The 23,923-nt window shown below is 36.7% G+C and overlaps 1 protein-coding gene across 8 annotated transcripts in view; it reads right to left on the bottom strand.

Annotated features, from left to right (window-relative positions):
* C2H8orf34 (chromosome 2 C8orf34 homolog) overlaps positions 1-23,923 on the bottom strand; it is a 420,783-nt gene that overhangs the window by 24,526 nt on the left and 372,334 nt on the right. For 4 of the 8 annotated variants that reach the window (XM_045144297.1, XM_045144295.1, XM_045144291.1 and 1 more), the window contains 3 exons: positions 21,812-21,859; positions 9,107-9,191; positions 1,349-1,429 (listed from right to left, as the gene is read on the bottom strand). In XM_045144297.1, the coding sequence (XP_045000232.1) occupies positions 1,349-1,429; positions 9,107-9,191; positions 21,812-21,859 (214 nt within the window). The remainder of the gene's footprint in view (positions 1-1,348; positions 1,430-9,106; positions 9,192-21,811; positions 21,860-23,923) is intronic. The other 4 variants (XM_045144298.1, XM_045144293.1, XM_045144294.1 and 1 more) reach the window with 2 other exon arrangements.

Below are 23,923 nucleotides of genomic sequence, written 5' to 3'. Positions count from 1 at the left end.
AAGTACTTGTGAAGACTCTCAGTGGCATTCCCTGAAGTCTCATACTGGGCAGTACTTTGCCCTGATGGGACAGTATGATGATTACACTTGTCTATTCATTTAACATTACAGAGTTGCTTTTTTTTTTAAAATCAATTCCCATATCAATAACAATATCTTATAAGTGGCAGTCTGAAACATGGTAATGAGTAGGACTTTCCCAAACTCAGATGGCTTTTAACACTTTGTCGTGAAGCTAGGACACACTGAAACAGATAGTGTTTGACTATGACCCAAGGGGAAATTTTACATCCCTGCTCCTCAGAGGGCAAATGAGGGTGACAGACAAATGGGAAATAGAACAAGAGGAACATTTCCTGGAATACTGGTGCAAGGAGCTCCCAAAGATCAGTTTCTGCATAAAAACAATCAAATTACTGGGGAAACAAATCATTAAAACTTATTTTATTTTCACAGCCCTGAAAATTATCCAAAGGCTTCCCACACCCATAAAACATTAGGTCAAGAAAATCAGATGAATTTCAACAGGAACACTGAGTTACGTGCAACTTTCCTGCCCTGGTTCAGTCTACTTCTCTGTAGCTCACTACCACCCTTGAAAGCATCTCCAGAGTGTCACTGGTGCTTTCAGTGTCCTGTATCAGTCTACTTCCCTCTAGCTCAGCAGCATCCTTAAAAATGAGCACCTCTGTGCTAGTGATAGTTGTGGCAAAGCTACACAGCAATGCAGAGTGGCAGAATGGACTTGGAATTCCTAAATGCACATTCACAGAATCACCACAGTTTATCTCTTCTAGTTAAGACACTCCCTACCACCACAATTACCCCCGCCCCCCCCCCACACACACTTAAAGATCTTTTCTTTGTTTTACTAAATTGTAGTTCATTCTGTGAGGAAAATCTGCCCATAGGACATTTATTAGAAACTATCGGGCAGCAGTGTGTGTACCTGCTACCTGAGATGATTATACCACTTGGAGCGGACAGGAAGCTCACAGAAAAGAAGCAAATAAAGGAGATGAAAAACAGAAGCCAATCCCGTAAGTGTGGTCTCCATATGAAACTCCGCAGATATGCAGTATATGCCCTTGCTGGGAAAGCCCCTGTAAGGCCCTACTTCTCTCCTCTACCTGACCTATAGGCCCTGTGTTAGCAGAATGGAAAGTGCTGAAATGTCCATGGCTTTGTGCTGGGTTATGGTTTGGATCTGAAATGCCCACCATAAACTCATGTTTTGAATGTTTATTCCCCAAATAATGGCATCAGTTTTGGAGGATCTGGAACCTAACTGGGAGAAAAGGTGACTGGGCTTGTGTTAGTGACATAATACCCATCCCTGGGCTCTTACCATGCTCTCTGCTTCCTGTCTTCCTGTCTGCCATGCTGGGAACAGCTGTCCTCTGCCACACGTTCCTGCCTCCATGGTGTCCTGCACAAGCACATGAGGCCAAGTAACTGTGAGCCAGAACCTTCAGGAACCGTAAGCTAAAAGAAAACCTTTCATCCCTTAAGATGTTTCCAGAACAAATGCTGACTGTGGTGATTGAAAAGGAACTCATGCAGCAAGTACCAATGCCTTGACCAGGTGTCAGCTGATCACTAAGTTGCCAGCAGGACCTCAGTGGCCAACTCTAAAAGTTATATTAAAAAAAAAAAAAACTAATTAATGGCATGTTAAGAAACAAGAAGTTGGGCTGTACAAAAAGGAATAAAGAAACTGTCCTAGAAAAAGACCAGATGACAGACTTAGTAGGAAAAGACTTTTAACCACCAATAACAAATATATTTGGATAATTACAGAAATGATGTTTAAAAAATTAAAGGAGAACCGGGCATGGTGGCGGCGCACACCTTTAATCCCAGCACTTGGGAGGCAGAGGTATGAGGATTGTCGTGAGTTTGAGGACACCCTGAGACTATGTAGTGAATTCCAGGTCATCCTGGGCTACAGTGAGACCCTACCTTGAAAAATAAATAAATAAATAAAGGAAAGGAGGTGAACAATGCCTCACCAAATGTAAACCATTAACAAAGAGATATAAATTGTAAGTGGAACAATATAAAAGTGATGAAACTGAAATAAAAAGTTGCTATGGTAGAGCTCAAAAAAGAAAGTCTGAAGATAGATCAATTAAGATAATTCATCCTGAGGAAGAGGAAGGAAGAAAAAAAAGTACCAGTAACTGAGATTATCCATTCTAAGGGAAAAATAAAGAAAAAAATTAAGAGTAACCTAGAAAGCTGACAGAGACAGCTATCAAGAATTTACATATTTTTGCAACCCAAAGGGAGACATAAGAAAGAAGGGGTAGACAGAAGATTTGATGAAAACTAATATTTCATAGAAACATTAATCTATATGACCAAGTAGCTCAAGAAACCCCAATTATGCTTCTAGTTAGAAATCACAAGGACCAGAAGAAAGTGGGGTGGCAGAGTCTTTGAGAGCAGGATAGACTGGTGGCTTGGTTACAGAGCAGAGAGGACAGAACATAGTAAGCTCAGTTAACAGTAACTCTACAGTGGTGGAATGAACAAACACTACCCTATTCATAGCATAAGTGACACATCCTGCTGACAGCATGCATCCATTCCTATGAAATAAAGATCTTCACTTCCTTTGCCTTACTTCAAAACCATAAAAACAATCGAATTATGAGAAACTTATCACATGAATTTCAATGCAGAGGCATTATACAAAATTCCTGACCTATACTCCTCAAAACTGTCAGAGTCACAGAGAATAATTAAATGCTGAGAAAGTTATAGAAAATGGAGACTAGGCACAGTAAGCACATATAATCTAATGTTTAACAAAATATTGTAATTTCTTATTTAATTAGTGTACTATGGTAGTAGGGGTGTTTATCAGAATGGAAAATTGTGTGAGGAAAATGGAAACCTCCAGGATTATCTTTGCAACATTCTGTGCATATAAATTTTAAACTTAAAAAATATGATTGGTTTTGAAAAAAGTACTTCCAAAGCAGGGTAAAAAAATAATATGAGTCCTGTGTTATGATTTCTGTAGTAGGTAAGTAAACATTCCCCAGGAAATTTTGAGTAAACATTCAAAATGAAAAGTACAGGGGAAAGCATATTGATGTATAACATACTATTGTAAGTGTTGGAACAAAGTTGAAAACTTTAGCCTTTAACACTTCTATTAATTCAAACTGTATCTGTAAGTGAAATAGGAATCTCGAGTTTTAATGTTCCTAGGTTCCAGGAATTTTCACTGTAATTTCAATTCAGTCATTAATGTTATAAAACATTTATAATTTAAAAATTTTTATTTATATAAATATGTAAAATATAATAAAAGCTTAATAGATTAGAATTTCTAGATTAAATAATTTGATAAATATCCATATAACTAGAATCAGATCTTACTTTAATTCATTCTGCTGAAAAAAATAGTAAAATGTATTTTTCTATATTTCCATTTTTGTATATATTTGGACTGATGTTAAGGCATCTCTAATGATGAGTCCCAGGCAATGGCATGTCTAACGGATCCTTGAGAAGGCTACTCCAATGGTTAGCCAAGGCAATAGTGTCTGGACCAATAAAAATTAGGTTTTATTACATAACTTTTATTATATGAATAAACTATATTTGATTAGGCAGCATTTTCATATCAATGTTTATTTTAGCTTTTTTGAATTTATGTAGTATTTGGTCTTATGCAATCACACACATGTACATTAATATTTTCCATCACTTCAGTTTTCCTTTCTTTTGTCTCTCTTTGTAGCTCAGGCTGTCCTAGAACTCACAATCCTCCTACCTCTGCCTCCTGAGTGCTAGGATATGAGCTCCACTCCACTTGACTACTTTTCTTCGACAATGGTGATTATAATTATTATTTTAGATAATTTTTAAACTTTTGCTAAATTTTTTTGTTTGTTTTTTGTAGTAGGGTCTCACTCTAGCCTAAGCTGACCTGGAATTAACTATGTAGTCTCAGGGTGGAATTGAACTCACAACGATCCTCCTACCTCTGCCTCCCAAGTGCTGGGATTAAAGGCATATACCACCACACCCAGAACATTTGCTAATTTTAAAATCATTATTTATTTAGTGTTTGTGTGTGTGTGTGTGTGTGTGTGTGTGTGTGTGTGTGTGTGTATTGGCTTGCTATGGTTTCTTACTACAGTAAACATAAGCCAGATGCCTGTACCACTTTGTATCCTGTTTATATAGGTGCTAAGGAATTGAACCAAGGTCAACAAGGTTTGTAAGCAATTGCCTTTGACTGCTAAGCCATCTCCCCCCGCTGCCCCTAATATTTGTTGATATGTTTTACTCATTTTCCCTCAACCTATGACTTCTTAGCTACTGTGTGTGTGTGTGTGTGTGTGTGTGTGTGTGTGTTTGTGTGTGCGTGCGCGCGTGCGCGCGTGCCTTCATATGTTTGGAACATATGTCTAAGAATCTCTTCTTGTTTTCCCTGTCTGTTTCCATTCTGACCACACCGCCCTACTGCTCACCTCAGGGCTGACTTGATCTTGACTTGCCATAACTTTTTGTTTAGCTTTTATATTCTTACAGAGCCTTTGAGCAAGTTGATTTTCAAATCTTGAGGATTTATAAGTGAATTTTAATAATAATGGCCAACTTTTAATCTTTCTATAGGATCCCTAACAATATAGGGAGTTTCTGTTTACACTCAACAATGCAAGTACAAGCTTGAGTCTGTTTGCTTGGATAACTGTTTTTCATGTAAAGCCCACTACTGATAGCTAAATTTCCTGGCTTTTCCCACAGCAGGAAAGCAGAGGTTCTTTTCTTCTCACAGCTGATGCAGCCGCCTCCCCAAATCAAACTTTATGTAATCCTGATGGCCTTAAGCAGACCCAGGGCCAAACCTTCCAGTGTTTTATACTATGGTACCTCCTCCCCTCAGGGTCTAGGATTTAAAGCCATGTCTCAATACATTACAACATGATTAGATTCTCCATACCATGCTGATTTTTTTTTTTTTTTCTTTTGAGACAGGGTCTGGTTCTGTAGCTTTGGTAGCTCAGACTCATGATTGTGCTTCGTCAGCCTCCTGAGTACTGGGAGAATGAATGTGTGTGGTCATGCCCAGGTGACGGTAGTTTCTCTGTTTGGGCATCTGTATTTTATTGATTTGATTTGTTTTGCATTCTACCTGTTTTGAGTTTTTGTTTGTGGTACTGAAGATGAACTCAGAGCCTTGTGTGTATTAGGCAAGCATGCTACACAGAGCTGTCTCACTCTTTGCCCTTTTTTTTTTTTCTTGGTTCTTTTTCAATACAAGATGTGGTTGAGAATTCTGACTAGATTGATTCTAGTTGCTTTATGTACCTTGGACTTGGTGACCACTGAACCTACAGTCTGGAGGATCTGTTCTTCATGTTAGCCCTTGACATTGCATTCTCCTCTCATCTCCAACTCCATATGAAATTTGAATATTTCATATTTATATTTCAATTTATAGGTGAGAAAAAAGTCCAGAAAAAGAAGCTCCATAGTCTAACAGATATATAGAGTCAATTCTAAACAAACACAACCTTTTCGTTCACTGAACTTTTCTAACTATCCGCTTTTAGAATAAGCAAAATCAACAGAAGAATGATTTGAAGTGTAGACCTCAGAGGCCCACACACAGAAATTCTGAATTGCTATGCCTAAAGTATAGTCCCAGGCTATGGCCATACCACCATGAGCATGCCACATCTCCTCTGAAGTACATCCCAAGAACACGAAGAACCCAGGATATCCAGATATCTATACTTAAATGTGTCTAGTGACTTTGGATTATGATCTCAAAAATAAACACACAGACATAAACTGTAGACATGAAGTCATTTATGCTGTGGTATAAAACTTGCTATTTAAACAGAGAGAAGAAAAAATCTACTTAACCAAATATTCTGCTCACCTGTAGTAAGAATTTACAAAGCTTTCCATTCAATTGTTCAAAGGCACATTTTCTTAAATGGAGCTCATTTATAAAAGTTATTTGAGCTAAATATTATAACAATTTAGTAAGAAATGTACATGACAACAAAGATCCTGATGTTATACTTGGAAACATTCTGCCATTATGATTTTGTCTCAGGAGAAATGAAAGAATTCTATAAAGTTACCTAAGTATTATTTATAGGAAGCTGAGCCAAGAACCAGGTGTTACTTTGAAGAGATGAACTTGTCCTCTTCCTCACTCAATAAATTCCTAGCATGTGAGTCTGTAAACTCAAAATCAGATGCTGGGTCCACAGAGATTTATGCCATTTATTTCCTTTCACTGAGAAAATACACATAGATGATCTAGATGTATCTTGCCAGCTGACGCACAAACTATGTACACTGAGCACAGGAAGGAGCTGGATGCCAGCACTTTCACAGCGCTGCGACACACACATCCCAGCACCTGGCGGTTGGAAGCCACTCTTGACAAATATTTGCATTTTTTTGCTGTGAGCCCAGCAACAATGCAAGCTAACATTCCATTTTCAGATGGTTCTTATTAACACCTAGTTATTTTAAACCCTGATTTTATTTCCAACAATTTACCTTTTATCTAGGGTCACCTCCCAGGACAGCATTTCTGAGATCAACTATTTTTGGTTCTAGGTCTGTGGTTACAGAAATTCAAGAATGAACTTCTTTAGAGTGATTGATAGACTATTCAGCAAAATCTAGAAATAAAACTATGTATCTAATATTAAAATTATAATAAAGCTATAAATAATACTTAAAACAATATTACAGTCACAAATTTTCTTTAATTTCAGATTTTCCTATTCAAACACTCTGGAAAACATCCATTCACCCTTTGTTGACTCACATTCCTGATACTTATGAGAGGTTTGTCAGGTGTCTCAATAAACTTAAGAAAACACCTGGATTCCATTCAAATATTTTGTGCCCTCCTGGAAGAAGGAAAAGTCCAACTAATTGTCAAAATCTCATGACAATATGCAGGCAATGTCAGGAGTTAAACAAAGTAGGGAATTTTTTTTTTTTTTATCTCATTTACAGTATTGGGTGTTTTCTAGTCTTAGTACTAATTGAAGACATGAAGCTATTAAAGGAAGGAAAGAAGTCCAGACTTTGAAATGGACACAATTGACTGTTCTCATCGCTTATTTTCTTATATTTAAGGGCTTTCCTTATTTATTTATTTATTTATTTATATTTATTTTATTTTATTTTATTTCTTTTATTTTATTTGTGGGCTCTGCAACAAAGCCTCTTGCCACTGCAAACAAACACCAGATGCTTGTACCACTTTTTGTGTGTGGCCTATGTGGGTGGCTTGAGAATTGAACCCAAGCTGGCAGGCTTTGCAAGCAAGTGCCTTTAACAGCTGATTCATATTCCCAGCCACCTGTATTTAAGTCTTAGTTCATTATAAGATATAGCACAAATGTATTTAACAGACTACATCCAAAAGGAGATTATTTGTCTGGTTTTGACAATTTCAAGCACCTGTGTTTTGAATCAAATAGTATTTAACTAGCTGTGTTTATATAATGTATGCAAACAATTACTGGGGTTTTCAGTACAAGATTTAAAAGAATTTGATGAAAGTAACAACCTAAATGATGCCATATCATCTTATGTATATGTAAGGGTACTGGAGAGGAACGGGTTTATGATCACATTTCTTTTTGTTTTCCCCCTTCTGGTGTGTACATGATGTGTGCCTATGTACACTCAAACCTGTTGCCCTGTACACATGCATGCAGAGGACATTGAGTGTCTTCTGTCACTCTTCTGTTTTATTTCCCCAAGAAAGTCTCTCACTGAACCTGGAGCTTGCCATTTTTCAGCTAGATTGGCTTAAGTAGGGAGTCCTGTGAAACCTCTTGTCTCCACTGCCTTACTGGTAGGGTGCTTGGTATGTGTGGCAATATCCATCATTCTATATGGGTGATGGGAATTGAACTCAGGTCCTCATTTTTACATAGCAAGCGCTCTTACCTGCTGAGCTATTACTTGATTCATATTTGGAAAATTTCTTCTTTGTATCCTATGTTGATTATTCCTAAACCACTTTACTTATTTTTTCTTGCTTAAGGACCTTCTAAAATATTATCTGTGCTTTACCATTTAAAGTACGTCTACTTATCGAAAGAAAAGTTTTGTGGCATGTATTGTTTTGCTCCAATAGACTGTAGAATGTCACCATGCTTCTCACTGTACTTCTGAGTATGTCAGCTAGGGGCCCAGGATCATTACCTCCTTTTCAGAACCTTAATACTCAGACTCCCATGGCCCTCTCGCCTGTGCCCTTTTTGGACATATAAGCAAGAAACTATGGATGTTAAATTAGGTCATACAATTACTTTTATTTTGGAAGAATAACTTCCTAAAACCCCATTGTATAGAACCATATATATATTAGGTATTATACAATCAGTGGTTGTGGCTCAAGAGAGTTATTAATAATATTACATCAGTAACACAAAAGGCTTTGTTATCACATACAACTATTACTTTCTCTTTTCAGGTACTATTAGTGTAAAAATGGCATTTTATCATTTTAATAGTGATATTTCTAAGCAATCCAAACACAGACTTGTCAACTAGATTGATAAACCCATGGGCCTGACAATGTCATGGGACTTTGAAAAGCATGACATGAACCACACCATAGCAGTGACCCATTGTGCAATGATCTTCCTCTAGTACCTCAAATCAAAAGCCATATTTACCTGAAGTTCCATATAATTTATTTTGTTGACATAGAAGTCTACATACATAAATTTATTCTTTAACTAACAAGGATACCTGATCATAATAATCGACTTATTACAACATAGTTCGGAATTTTTAATTGATCTGAAGTTGTCACAAATATAATTATATAATTCGGTATTTATAGAACATTTTAGCTGCACCATCCTATGGTAGTGTTCAAAAAGCATAACTTCTCTGTGGAAAGCTTGACCTCTGTGCTATAATTATGATATCATTGAATCAAGTTTTGTAACCTTGAGGTAGAGCTAATCTTTTATCTAATAAAATCTGCTAGTTGTTTTACAAGCAACTGTTTAATGCTATGCTACTAAGTGCACTATAGACGTTTGGGTAAGAGAACTGTCGCTCTACAGGAGCGCATACTCACGCTGGTCCTCCAGTCCTTCGCTCTCTGTGTCGCTTGGCAGGAGCCAGGGCTGGTGCACCACCTGCAGCTGCTTTAAGGACTCGTCCTGCCAGAGAACGCAAAGGCGTCGGTTAAACGCTGGACTGCTGTCATGAGCACCAGTAGTGCTGAACACTTCAGGTTCTAGAAATTGCAAGTTCAAAAACAAGAAAACTTCCCCCACGGTAGAAACATACTCTAAATTTAAACTCATGTCATAGATATGAGTCATAAAACCAAATACATTTCTATAGTCTTCTTTTAATAAGATTTGTGAACAGAAGAAGAAGAAAATCTAAATCTAAGCAGTGATCCTTCTGAACTCATATTTTACATAAATATTGATACACAGGCTTAGAATTACAATCATGAGGCATTCAGTATGAGATTGCAGAAGATGGGCCTTTCTTCCATCAAGGTTGAACTTTCTGTAGTGAGAATGAAGATTAGATTGAATGACAACCAATTTCTCCCAACCATTCCATCAACATTACTTCACTGTCTTTGCCTTGTCTTCCTGCTTTCTTTTTCTTTTTCTTTTTTTTTTTTTTAAGTAGGGTCTCACTCTAGCCCAGGCTGACCTGGAATTCACTCTGTATTCTCAGGGTGGCCTCGAACTCATGGTGATCCTCCTACCTCTGCCTGTTTTCTTATTTAGCTGCTTGTTTTGTCTCTAACATCTTGGCTTAAGATTTCCATCTGGTTCTGTCTCCCAAGAAGCTGAGAATACACATGCACTGCCCCTCGCATACTCAGCTTCAATCCCATATTCTGGTAAAATTTTTTCTCATATATTTCTTTGCTGCTCTTTGCCTTCTGTCATTGGCTGGAAATAGCCCATCATTTACATTCAAAACTGTAGTAATATCATCTATGAAGGTTTAAGGACCAAATTTTGTACCCTCCCTAGTTTTCCTCATCATTTCCATCAGAATGAGTTCTTAAAGAAGTTATCTGATGTCACCACCTTCTTCATAGTCTTTCAATGGTTCTCTCATTATGCTGAGGATAAAATCTAACTCAAAACTCTTCATCAGCCACACTGATTTCCCTCCCACTCTCTAGCTAAAATTTATTAGTAACTCTTCAATCTTGTCACCCCCTGTATTCTAACAGGATGTTTTGCACTGTATTTCCTTAACACTCCTCCTCTGGGGCTCAGGTGCCTCCAGAACTGCAAGTTTCCCTGACCCTCCAAGGCAAAATCACTTCTCTATTGCTTTACGTGCTGATTGCACCCACATAGCAATGGCTGCATAGTGATTGTCCATCTATATTTTCTAGCTCCAATAATAAACATGGATAGTTTTTGAAGCTATGGATAGCTTTTTGTTTCACCTACAGATCCCTGGCATCTAGTAGAGTGGATGCCCCAAAATAGGGACTCACAAAGTCACCATTTGTGTGGGACAAAATCAGCCTGAGGAGGAACATTACAAAAAAGAGTTAGAGAGGATAGGTTTTCCCCTTAAAGCAATGTAACAAAAAATTTAAATTAGAAAATCTTTCCAGGTATATTTTGGAAATTAAAAAAAACATGAAATTCATATGATCTTTCAGTTTACCCACTTGACTTTTCAATTTATCATTTTCTTCTATTTCAGTGACTGTTCTCTAGCTTGAAATAAAATATTTTGCATTATTTTATTCAGAAAAAATGATAACATTAGTGGCCATAGTTCTGAATCTAAGAAATATGACATAATAGACACTACATGTCTACTTTGCTTAAAATGGATCCTTTATAAGAGAAGGATGCTGTCTGCTAACCCTTGATTTTGATGGCAAATTCTGAAATGATTCAGTCCCAATGTAGAGTTAAACAAGCGGTTTGATAGGAGTGGAGAAGAGCTGAATAGGTGAAGGAAAGGAGACATTTCAGGACAGTAAAATGACTCTGCATGGGATTATAATAGTAAATAAAAAAATTTAAATACATGTTGAAACCCATCTAACTTTATTCCACAATGTAACCTTTAATGTGTGCCAATAAAAAGATCAATTACGAGACGCGAGAATCCAGGACACATGGACAACTATTCAGAAAGGATATGTATGCATTAAATTTCATTGAAAGGAATCTCACAGAAGGGCATGTGGAACAAGATGCTGCCTAAATCAATTGTGCAGGACACTGGAGTCTGTACATCCAAAGATCAAAGGAACTATATGTAAGAATGGTACTTTAACTGACATGTTAGTCATGGATTTGCAGGTTATAATTCTGAAGCCAAAAGGCATGTAATCTGGAATCAGATAATGAAGTGGGTGAATGGTAGTTGGTGGCAACCAGAATTCTTCCTGTTGGAAGAATGTGTAGGTACATAAGGAGGAAGCAAGAATGATAGATGTGTACTGTATTAGACAGCAAGATACACTAATGTTAGCTTTCTCTCAATACAAATGGTTATATATAAAGGTATTTACAGATTCTAATTGATGTATTAGTGATTAGATACATATATAACTTATTGCCTCTGAATCAGGGAGGATTTACAGCAATGGCAATCAGTTAAAAAACATGTCTATCACCCAGATCTTGGTCGTGTGTGTGTGTGTGTGTGTGTGTGTGTACACACATGAGTGCACCAGACAGAGAAGCAAGGTCTCTCACTGAACATACAATTTACCAATTTTTCTAGTCTAGACATTCACTGAGCCCAAGGGAGTCCCTATTTATGCTTTTCCAGTGCTAGGTTTATAGGTGCACACTACCACACCTGGAATTTTATGTGGATCCTAAGGATCTTATCCCAGGTCCTTCCTCATCCTTGTTCAGCAGGCACTTTACCCACAGAGTGATGTCCCCAGCTCCAGAACTTGCTTTCTGATGTCATCCTCCAAATACAAAATCAGAGCTCTTGGGCTGGGGAGATGACTTAGCAGTTAAAGAACTTGCCTGTAAAGCCAAAGGACCCAGGTTCGATTCCCCAGTAGCCACATAAAGCCAGATGCACAAGGAGGTGCATGCATCTGGAATTGTTTGTAGTAGCTGAAGGCCCTGGAATGCCCATATTCATTCATTCAATCTCTCTCTTTCTCTCATCTGCCTCTCAAAGAAATAAATAAAAACTTAAAAAATTTAAAAAAAAGAAATCAGAGTTCTTGGAAATTTTACTGATTCTAGGACTGAAGTAGGAAATATAAAAGCAAACCTGTATAAGTATTTTGTAGTGCTGGAAAAGAAAAGTGCTCAAACATCCCTAACACACACACACATTGATGAGAAGATAGAAAAGGAGGGCTGGAGAGATGGCTTAGCAGTGAAGGCACTTGCATGTGAAGCCTAAGGACCCAGGTTTGATCCCCCAGTACCTGGGTAAACTAGATGCACATGGTGGCGCATGCATCTGTAGTTTGTTAGCAATTACTGGAAGTCTTGCATCCCATATTTTCTCTCTCTGACTCTATTTTTTCCTCTTTATCTCTGAAGTAAATAATAGTTTTAAAGAAAGATGGCAAAGGGATATAAGACAGCCAACTAAAAATGGTATTTGTAGCCAAAACTAGAACAGTTTGAGCAAATTAATGACAATAATGATGAAGACACCAATGGGTTATTACCTAAAATATGAAATAAATATGTATAAGTCTGTGGTAGTTTTAATAGATGTCCCCCAATATGTTCAGTGCTTTATTAGTTTGTGGTTTGTATCTGCAGCTACCTGGATCGATGAGGTGTCAGTGGGTGGATCTGAAGTGGTGGTAGGTTTGAAATTCCAATCTAAAGGTATGCAAAGTATGCCTAGATGGAGTTCCTGAAGTGTACTGTGTGATGTGGCTTTTGGCTTTTCTCTCTCTCTGCCTGGACCTGTGCAAGCAGGCCAGCTTCTTCTACCATTATGGAACTTCCCGTAGATCTGTAAGCTTCAATAAATATCCCTTCCTCCATAATTGTGCCTGGTCAGGAAGTTCATCTCAGTGAACCTGAAGCGGTCTGCTACGAAATCCATGCTAATAAAATGAATGAGTCAATAACTTAATGAATGATTATTGACGAATACACTTCAGAAGAAATTCAAATAACTTAAGTGTGTAGTGGCTCTCTTAAAAAGAAAATGACAGGGGCTGGAGAAATGGCTTAGCAGTTAAGGCACTTGCCTGCAAAGCCTACAGACCAAGATTTGATTCTGCAGGTCATACGTAAGCCTGATGCACATTGTGGCACATGCATCTGGAGTTCATTTGCAGTGGCTGGAGGCCTTGGTGTGCCCACTCTCTCTCTCTCTCTCTCTCTCCCACTTACCCCTCCCACTGTCTCTAATAAATAAATATAAATAAATAAATAATTCTTTTATAAAAAAATAAAAGAGAGAGGCTAAAGAAAAGAATAACTTTGCAACTGAGAATCATGACAAGAACATCCTGAGGCCAGGTTGTGGAGGCTGGCATGAACAGCATTTGGGGATGTGGAGAACAGAGTCCCTTGAAAGAAGATACCTAGCCTTGCTGAAAGAAATTTTCTCTCCATGTTGTTCTTTTTAAGAGCACATCGTGTCAGTCTACTTACAAGGAAAATATCAAACAAATATAAATTGAAAGACAACCTAAAATATATTTGTCTGGTACTTCTTAAAACTGTTGCAGACCTGAAACACAAAGAAATCCTGAGAAATGGTCATAGCCCAGATAAACCCCAGGACCTTGAGCCACACATAAAGTAGATTCCTGCATGGGACACTGGGACTGAGACTGAGGAGAAATCTGTGGAAAGCTGACTAAAATACAGACTTCATTACTTCCAATTGTGACAAATGTCCTACATGAATATAAGATATTAGTAATTGTTAACAATGGCTCGGAGACATAATGGAGATGTTTTGTCTTTGCAAAGTGTTTTCTGAATCTAAACCTATTCTAAAATAACATTTTAGAAATTCAAATAAAGCAAAGCAAGATTTTGGAAATAACTTTTATTTTAAAAGTAAATATACACATTATATTCCAGAATTATTTTTGAGGCAAGCCCAGCAGACTGGCCTTCTATTTTTATAAGAGCAAAAGTGACACAGACAGAGAGAGAGAGAGAGAGAGAGAGAGAGAGAGAAACAGAAACAGAATTGGCACCCCAGGTCCTCCAGCTATTATAATCAAAATCCAGATGCATGTACCACCTTGTGCGCATATACAACCTTATGTGGTTTTGTCACCTCATGCTTCTGGCTTACATGGTGTCTGGAGAGTCAAGCATGGGTCCTTAGTCATCTCAGGCAAGTGCCTTAACTGCTAAGCCATTTTTCCAGCCCCTGAAATTCTTAAAAATAGTTTGCAATTTATATTGAAATATGAGCTCTTATCAAGAGAGACTAGGCACCACAGTGAAAAATCCTTACCTCAGGAAGAGCATCAGAAAATATAGCTTTTATCCTGACTGGTCCAAGGATAGTAACTTCCCCTCAATACTAGCTACTTATTTTTGTTTCTTTAACAAAATAACCTGACAGAAGATATCTAAGGGGGTAATCTTTACTTTGAACCATGGTTTCAGTCCCACATCATGGCCAAGGTGCAGCAGAGAGGCTCCATCTGTGGCAGTGGGAGCCTGGGGTATTGAATGTTCACAGAGTGGTTGCCCAAGAAGCAGCAAGGGCACACTGAAATGACAGACATGTCCAACTTTCAAAAATCTGCCACCAGTGACCAACATCTAGCCCAGCCTAACATCCTAAACACTCCACAGCCTGTAAAATAGCCACCAGCTTTGAAGTGGTCATTTGTCCCGTGTGCCTGTGGGGGCATTTCAGATTCAAACCACATCACACTCTTGGAGTAGGATGAAGGGGATAAAGGATGTGGATTAGATAATGTCTCCTCATTCACATGTATCACATGTATAAACCTCAATCCTTTTAGACAGCTGAATGTGATAGGTACTAATTAGGCAATGGAAGAAAAAATTAATAAGAAAAAAATCAATTTTGGAATATACTACTTACAGAGAATCCATGCTTATTTTGAGATTTAAGGGCTTTTTTAAAAATCATCAAATATTAAATTGGTCCCTGGAGGCTTATCTGAAGAAGCAACATAAATGTGGAAGATGTCGGGTTTAAAATTCACAATGGTCAGGTGTGGTGGCACATGCCTTTAACCCCAGTACTCAGGAGGCAGAGGTAGGAGGATAGCCGTGAGTTTGAGACCACCCTGAGACTCCATAATGAATTCCAGGTCAGCCTGGGCTAGAGTGAGACCCTACCTCGAAAAACCAAAAATAAAATAAAATAAAATTCACAACAATCAAAAATGGCAGAAATATAGTTTTAAAATTTTTCTGGTGATAAAGAGGATAAAATCACATTCCCTAAATTTTCAGACTGGACTGTGCAGTCTGCAATTTAAACAAGAAAAATGAAAAGTGATGGATTTTGTTTTTAAAGGTGAAATCAAATGGCTGAAGGTCCTCATCTAAAAGAGAAAAGTTTAAAACAATCAAGAAAGCAATACTCAAAATTAAAATATCTTGGTTATTTCAATTTTTCTACCAAACTTTAAAATCTGTTCTCATAAGAAAGAAGATGACTAATAAGGCAGTTTTGTTATATGTTTTCTCCACAATGGTTCAGCAGACTGATTGGATGACAGTTCCTATGGCTTTGCTCCTGAATAGATAAGAGGCATTCAACTACTCTTTGTTTCTCGCAATTTACATGAAGTGCAAATGGAACATTAGCTGAGTGTAGTTTGGGAAGAACTTTTAAATGCTGACTTACTATACTCATAAAGATAGAACAAACATTACTGTTGATAGATGACTTAAAAGTTTTACTTTGCTTTTCCTGGAATAGAACTGGTAATAAAATGCACCTGCTTGCCTTATCCATATCAACAGGCAGTAACATATGTCCAAAGCTCAGCCCATCATCCTACATATAATTCTTTCTGATGGGGTCAAGGAGCTCAAATCTTGAGTATTTCTTAAAATAAGAGCTGATGTGTTCTTCTTGCTATGTTTATTCAAAAAAATATGCAGGAATATTAAACTATGTCTCAGTGTAGTACAAACCCTTTCATACTCCCAAGAGTAAGTACTCTGCACTGATTTGAGAAGAAATGTCACTCATTCTTTCCTTCCAAAACATTTTTGCTGTAAATATAGTGAATATCCAGGGACTAGGAGTGGTGGGCAGGAGTGCCATGGATCATATGGAAAACAGTTACCAGCTCTGAACCAACATATCGCTCTATCTACTAATAGAATAAGTGCTTTATAAACTTGAAGTATTGTTATTCCACAGGGATAACTTATTTTTGGATTCTCTACATGCAATAAATCAGTGATGCATGTCATATGTGGCCATAGAAGTTCAGTATATTTAAAGAAATAAAATGTTCTTCTGTTGAACTCTTCACCATGGGACATTTAAATTCTGTATTAACTATTTCTTTCTCTTTGGTGTGAATATGTAAATAATGTACTGAAAATCAGTTTCTATTTCTTAGACAGGCTTGATAACTTTGATTTTATGTCTATAGTGATAGAATTCCCTAAAAAATAAGTATTGATGAAGCATGATGCATATAAAATAAAATAGAACCAGACTACTCCAGATATATTTCATAGATTGTTTCTAACTAACAATTCATTAAAACTATACTTCTGTTAAAATAGAATTATCTATAGACCATTTATATAGCTAACAAAATTTTTAAATACCTTTTAGGGTATGTTAATGATGTAGGTCACAGGATTAAGCTAAAATCCAAAATTATTTTAGTGAATTGTGATTCTGTAACCCAGTTATTTGGAAATTACAAAAGAAACTATTAAAATAAGAGGAGAATTTACTAAATATGGAGCTCTATGAAATTTAACTAATAGATTCTGGTAAGAGAAAAGAAAATTGACAAAATTATAAAAATATGATAAATTGTGAAAAATAATGCAAAATAAATGTAAACAAATTCAATAAATGTCAAGATTTGCTACTCTGTACCACACATTGAAATGGCACTCCATCTCACTTTCCAGCACACTCACCCTGATGGCTTTTCTCTCCAAATAAATTATAGGTTTGAGCTGGGGAGAGGGTTTAGTTATCAAAGGCACTTGCTTACAAAGCTTGCTGGCCTGGGTTCCATTCCCTGGTAACTACAGAAAGCAAGATGCACAAATCATATACAACAGTAAGAGGTTCTGGTACATCCCATCTGGACATGCTCATTCTCTTTCTCACCCACCCTCTCCCTCTCTCTCCTCCTCTTTTTCGCACTCTCTCTCAAATAAATTAATTAATTAAATATTTTAAGAAAATGATAATTGCAAATGATTCTTATCTATATAGATGCAAATAGCATCCATTATAAAGCAACTGATATTTAGCATATGGAAATTGATTTAATTTTGCCAGGTTTCACATCTATTCATAACCTCATTTTGACATTCCTTATGTCTATATATATATGAAAGTTTGAATTGTTATTTGCATTATCAAAACCTCTTTCCCAGTCATTAGTTGATCAGGCTTACATAAATAATATTTGTTCTTTTTGTATCTGTGTGACAGTTGATTAAATCCTTTTAAAAGTTGATATGAAGCCGGGCATGGTGGCACATGCCTTTAATCCCAGCACTCGGAGGCAGAGGTAGGAGAATTACTATGAGTTCAAGGCCACCCTGAGACTACAGAGTGAGTTCCAGGTCAGTTGGGGCTATGGTGAGATCCTACCTTGAAAAACAAAACAAATAAATATAAAAATTGTCATTTCACATGTATCTATTCTTAACCAATCCTGATAACCAAATAAGATTTTCTTGGAATAAAATCCAGTTGCCTAGTTTTCTAAATTGAATGTAACTTTAATAGTAAATAATATTTATTTAAGCTTTCAAAATTTAAATATATCTGAGGGATAAAAGATAAATTAATTATTGTAGGTGACAATGTTATGCACTCTCCCTCAGCAACATAGTGGGGACCTCACTACATGGAAAGCAGTGACAGACTACATACAACACAGGAGAAACAAGGCCAGAATTATGAGAAGTAACTGTTAGATATTTTGTTGCATAGAATCAATCCTTTTTCCAGTTCAGATGACACATTTGGAAAACCAAAACTTGATAGATTTAAAAAGGAAAAAAAAACAACTTTCATATAAGCTTCCTGTCTGACACCTTCAGAGATTTTCAAAGCTGTCACTTGACACCTTTGGTGAGTTCCCGCTGTATGCTGGCCTTGACAATAACTTCCTGAAGATGTGAGAGGCTGTTCTAAACTGCTTTCTAAAAATGTTTTAAAATTCACTGCCTTCATCCTCTAGTTCTTCATAGCTTCTTGACTCTTTAAGCTGACAATTCTTAACAGATATTTTGTATTTAAAGCACTAAATTTCACTAACAACCAGAGGATATTAATCCAGTTTGTTACACTGATTTCCAGTTATTCTGCTAGGTAATGTGGTATTTTTAAATACACTAGTTTCTTTGCAAATTGTGTGGCAATGAATATTTGGACTTACTTGAACTTGATAAGTTGATTTTAATTCACATTTGTTTGGTAAGCATTAATATTATGATTATAAATAATAAAGTTTCTACATTTTGAAACTAATCCTACTTTGAGTTAGCAGATGCCTCACATGTAAAAAAAAATATGAAATTTCTAAAAATATCAGAATCATTTGGATATTAGGAAAGAACTACCATACTATTTGGAACATATCTATCATTGCTTAAATAGTAGGAGGAAAAACTTATATTTTAATTTGGTCAAAATTCAAATGATAGTCTGAAAATAATAAATAATATATTAAAAGTAGAAAATATGGAATGGCTCACATTTTAGCTTTATTTTGAAAGAAGACCAGATTGCTTCTCTTTTTAACATATGTCTAAACAAAATTGTCTAATGCCATGTGGTTATGATTCTGTCTCATTATAAAATTAGATACAAAATGAAAACCAAAATAAAACCTAGAGACGTTTATCTGCAAAGAGTTGCTCACATGTTGATATATTAAAATGTAAACACCATGGTTTATTTGAGTTTTAGTGTGCACTAAATAAAAGCAAATGTTTGCTAACTCAGCTTTAATGTCAGTGCTTCTAACATTTAAAAATATTGTTTTTTGATTGCTCATTCTACTAATATAAAAAAGTGAAACAAGTGGAATAAAGACATAAGTGGGACAAACCGAAACAATGTCATTTTGGCTCACATTCTAAACATGTTCCCAACAGAGAAGAGTTTCAATGTATATTCCCTAGGAGCAAATGAACAAAAGTCTGAAAAATGAAATGATTACTTAGTTAATAACTTGCTAATTAAGGTCAGGAAACTTTACTATGATGATTATAATTTAGTGATTTAAGACAAAGCTGAAATAGGGCTGGAGAAATGGCTTGGTGGTTAAGGCACTTGCCTGCAAAGCCAAAGGACCCAAGTTCAATTCCCCAGGACCCACGTAAGCCAGATGCACAAGGTGGTGCATGCGTCTGGAGTTCATTTGCAGGAGCAGGAGGCCCTGGTGCACCCCTTCTCTCTCTCTCTCTACCTCTTCTATCTCTCATAAATAAATAAAAATAAAATATAAACAACGTGTACAAAAAAGAAAAAGCTGCAATATACATATCAACCAATACTAGATAAAATAGTATGTGATACTGAGCCACTAAGAGGTGAGGTTTACACTGGGCATTGACATAAACTTGCAGAATACAAAATGAAATTCTATAATGAATATCATAAAGAGATTTTATATTCCCCAGTAAACCAGGAAAAGTACTGAAAATAGATGAGTTAAAAAACTTAGAATTGGGCATGTTCCATGATACATGGCACCGATCTCTTGCATTATTAGCAGGGCTTCTCAGTGCCTAGGGGCTTTGTGGAGACCTTACCAGAATGAAGGCTGCATTTTTCATCTCAGATTTCATGCTGTGTCCAAGCTTTTGGGTGATACTGATGTAATCAGAGGCCTTCCTTCAAGAGAAATGCTTTCCAAAGCTCTTCCACGGAGAGGCACAAATACATTATAATAAATCTTTTTCCTACATTCCTATCCTTAGTATGCAGCCCATTTCCTATGCTGGCCTGATCCCTTCTTCCATAACACTACACTGAAAGCAAGAGGCATCAGACAGCATTCTTGTGGGAGCATCTCACAATCTCCAGCCCCAGCAACAAGTGACCAGTGCTGAGGCAAGGGCTTAAGTGACCACAGAATCCCCAAAGGAGATTCCACTGGTGTACATGTTAAAAAAAAAAAAAAGTCTCCCCTGGGGCAACTTAATTGCTTGAATATATTCTACTTTACATCAAAACTCATTAAATTAAAACTTAGGGTTGATCATACAACTGTATATTTTTTTTTTGCCCAATTTACTTTGATGTTTAGAAGCTAAATCCTAACATCTATCCAGTTATCCCCCCACCCTGTTTTCTTAATCATTTTTCCATGCGCTTTTGGAAAAGCTTCAACTACCTCTGGGTAAGTATGCAAACCTTTTGTAGATGCTATTCAATTCAATTTCCTTTCCAAGTGGTATTTGGAAGCAAATGAGAATGTAATATCTGCACACCACTCTGAATAGGCATAAACTACACAGCATGTCCCGAGCACATGTGTCTTCTGAATGGACCTCTAAATGCAAGAACAGGAACAGGTAGAGAAACACTCTTTCCTGTTGACAAGTAACATTCTAACCAAGAGTTTGGTGCCATCACCAAAATACGTTCAGCTCCCTCTGCCTGCAGCAGAGTCAGATGGCTTATGTAGTGACCACTGTGGTTTGGCTCTAGGACACATCTTAGGGACTCTGAACATCCACTCTTCTGAGAGTTTCCAAATGCTTTCTAGTCAGTCCACGCTCTGTGACACAGAACATTCTTCAAGATTTACAAACGTAAATCCAGGAATTCAACCAGTCTTTAAGAAAGTTCTGCCTTGTGTATAAATTACTGACACAGCAAATTGATGCGTGTTTGCCACATGAATGAATGTTGCCTAACAAGTGTTAGGTTTTTTAGTTTTTTCAGGAAGAACAGTGGCCCTTTCTTTCTTTCTTTCTTTCTTTCTTTCTTTCTTTCTTTCTTTCTTTCTTTCTTTCTTTTTACTTTCTTTTTACTTTCTTTTTACTTTTTTTGTTTGTTTGTTTGTTTTAAGCAAGCCCAACAGACTACCTTTTTTTTAAAAATGTGAGAGTAAGAAAATGTGTGTGTGTGAGAGAGAACTGGTATGCCAGGGCCTCCAGCCACTGCAATTAAATACCAGATGTGTGTGCCCCCTTGTGTGTGTGTGTGACCTTGTGCTTTCATCACTGTGTATATGGTTTATGTGGGACCTGGAGAGATGAACATGAGTCCTTAGGCTTCGCAGGTAGGCACCTTAACCAATATGCCATCTCTTCAGCCCTTTTAAAACTTTTTTTGTTCATGCTCACTATACAACATACACTTCTAATTTATTAGGATTTCAACAAATGTTTATGAATGAAAACATATGATAATACTAAGTTCATACACTTTCCTATGCATGTGTAAAATGACAATATTCATAAAGCATCTCTTTACCAATGAGGATCCAAAACAGTTTTGATAACATATGATTTGTTATCCTTTTAAGCATGACCAATGCTGTATGTGGATTAAGGGCCCAGCAAGTAGATGGAGAAAGCCCAAGTGTGTATCTCATTCCAAAGGATAGACTGATTGCAGGCTATTTTTGTGAGGCCATCTTAAAACTCACTTCTTCCATGTAGGTTTTCAAAGACTGTCCTCCACTGGAGGCTTCTTCCTAGAAGCAAAGAGGAAGAGAGGTTGAAAAAGAAATGATAAGGGGGCAGAAAGAATGAAAGTATCATGAGGGGAGTGAAATTGAGAGCCACAGGGACTCTTCCCTCTTCCTTGCCTTCTCATGATACCTGTGACACTGCCAGCTTAACAACTTATTACTCTTCAAAATATTTCTAAAAAAATCTTTCTAAATAAAGACTCATCTTATAAGTGGATTTTTGGTTCATGCAAATAAATAGCCAGTTTGGGAACCTAACTAAATCTTAGAGCAGAATGCTAAGTCAGTTTGTAAAATTTTCTATTATAAACTTTCTAAATATGTCCTTAAAATTAGATAAGTCATTAGTTCTGTGAACTATGCATCTGTATGAAGATCTAACACTTAGAAGTTTCTTATGGGAAGAGAACACATCCCTAACTTTTCAATTTTGCCTTTATATTTAGCCTATTTTACCTTATGAAAATGCATTTAGTAAATCCTAAATTATTTGTTGTCTTTGACTAGTATTTTACTGAACACTAATAATAAATGAGACTGAAATTTAAGGTATAAAATTAAGCATATATTCTAAGTTGTCAAACAAGTTGCTGGTTTGAGCACATTGCATCTTATACTTCATAATCAGAAACATTTGGAGACAAATTCTATGACATCATCAGTTGATAAATTCCAGGATATCATATATGTTTAAAAATAACCTAATAAATGTGAACAAAGCTTATATGTGCTAACACAGAATCATTTTTAACTTTTCAAGGACATTTACATATATTATCTTATTGGATTGTTTTTTGGCAATAATTTGAGAATAAGACATCCTTTAGCCAATTTGATTATTAGAGAAACTAAGGAGTAATGAAGAGAAATGATTTCAGCCGGGAGCTAAATGAAGCACTTCTGGAGTTAAATCAAGCTTTGATGTGGCCTGACAACAAAGCTCACAACCATGGATCTAACTCACATGGGAAAAAATAAAAAGAAATAAGTTCGCTTTTATTAAAATTTTGGGTTTTGTAATTGTTTTGTAGGCTCTACAACACCTACGAAGGAGGGAGGAGGTGGCATATGCTTATGTCAGAACATTCAGCTAAGAGCAAAATGCTGATACTCCTAAAATCAAGAAGTTACAGGTCAAACCACCAAGGTGGTGATATTTCTTCCAAAATCTTTCCACTGGCAAATATAAAATCAGTTATTTTGCAGTTTAAAAGTTTCCAAATGCTTTCAAGCCTGTAGGGTTTTCAACGGACAAAGTAGCAAAAGAGATAAGATGATTCTGTGTTAAGTTAAACCATAAACTATTTGGAGAAATCAAATCCAAGTATGTCTCCTACACAGAGAGGAATTTAACTCAAAGTGCATAGATTGGGAGCTACTTCCCCACAATTGAACTGCAGTCCAAGAGTGCTGAGGCTTCTGCTTTGGCTCCTTATAGGACAAAACCAGTTCTTTGACTGTGAATCATCTTTTCCCTTCTGCCTCTGTCACTAGGGAGAAGAGGACAAGGTGGAGAACTGCCTCAAAGATGGAGGTGCATAGAAAGTCTACCTGGCTGGCCTATAAATACCAAAGGGCTAGAAATGAGGTGTCAGTGAACAGTTCCCAAAAGCTCCCTGGAGAGAAGGTTTGTTTCTTTAGAGCTAAAACAACTTTCCTATTTTGTCTGGGCGATTAGATTCTTTTACTAAGACTTAGTGATGGCTGAGAGTTTGCTAGGTGATTCAATGTTAGTGAATTACAAAGCAGGCTTTATCATCCTTGTTTCTCCCCGGTGTACCAGGTCTTTTGACCAGAGACAGGAACTGTGAAAATGGATGAAATCATCCTTATCAGACTCACACAAAATTAGGATCAGAGATTAGGAAGGTAAAAGACTCATGCCTTATTTCTAAAGACTTTCCAAAGATCCAGAAGAGATCTTTCATTCTACATACATTGTTCTTTCACACATATGCATGCATGTGCAGATTTATGTAACAAAGTTTATCTGTTCAGACAAGATGACTTCCACAGAACACTTGCCCAGCATCACCTCCACCAGTGAGGTCAGACCAACAGTGGGTC

Source organism: Jaculus jaculus, chromosome 2, assembly GCF_020740685.1.
Source record: "Jaculus jaculus isolate mJacJac1 chromosome 2, mJacJac1.mat.Y.cur, whole genome shotgun sequence".
Lineage (NCBI taxonomy): Eukaryota > Metazoa > Chordata > Mammalia > Rodentia > Dipodidae > Jaculus > Jaculus jaculus.
This window is presented reverse-complemented; position numbering and strand designations above follow the sequence as displayed.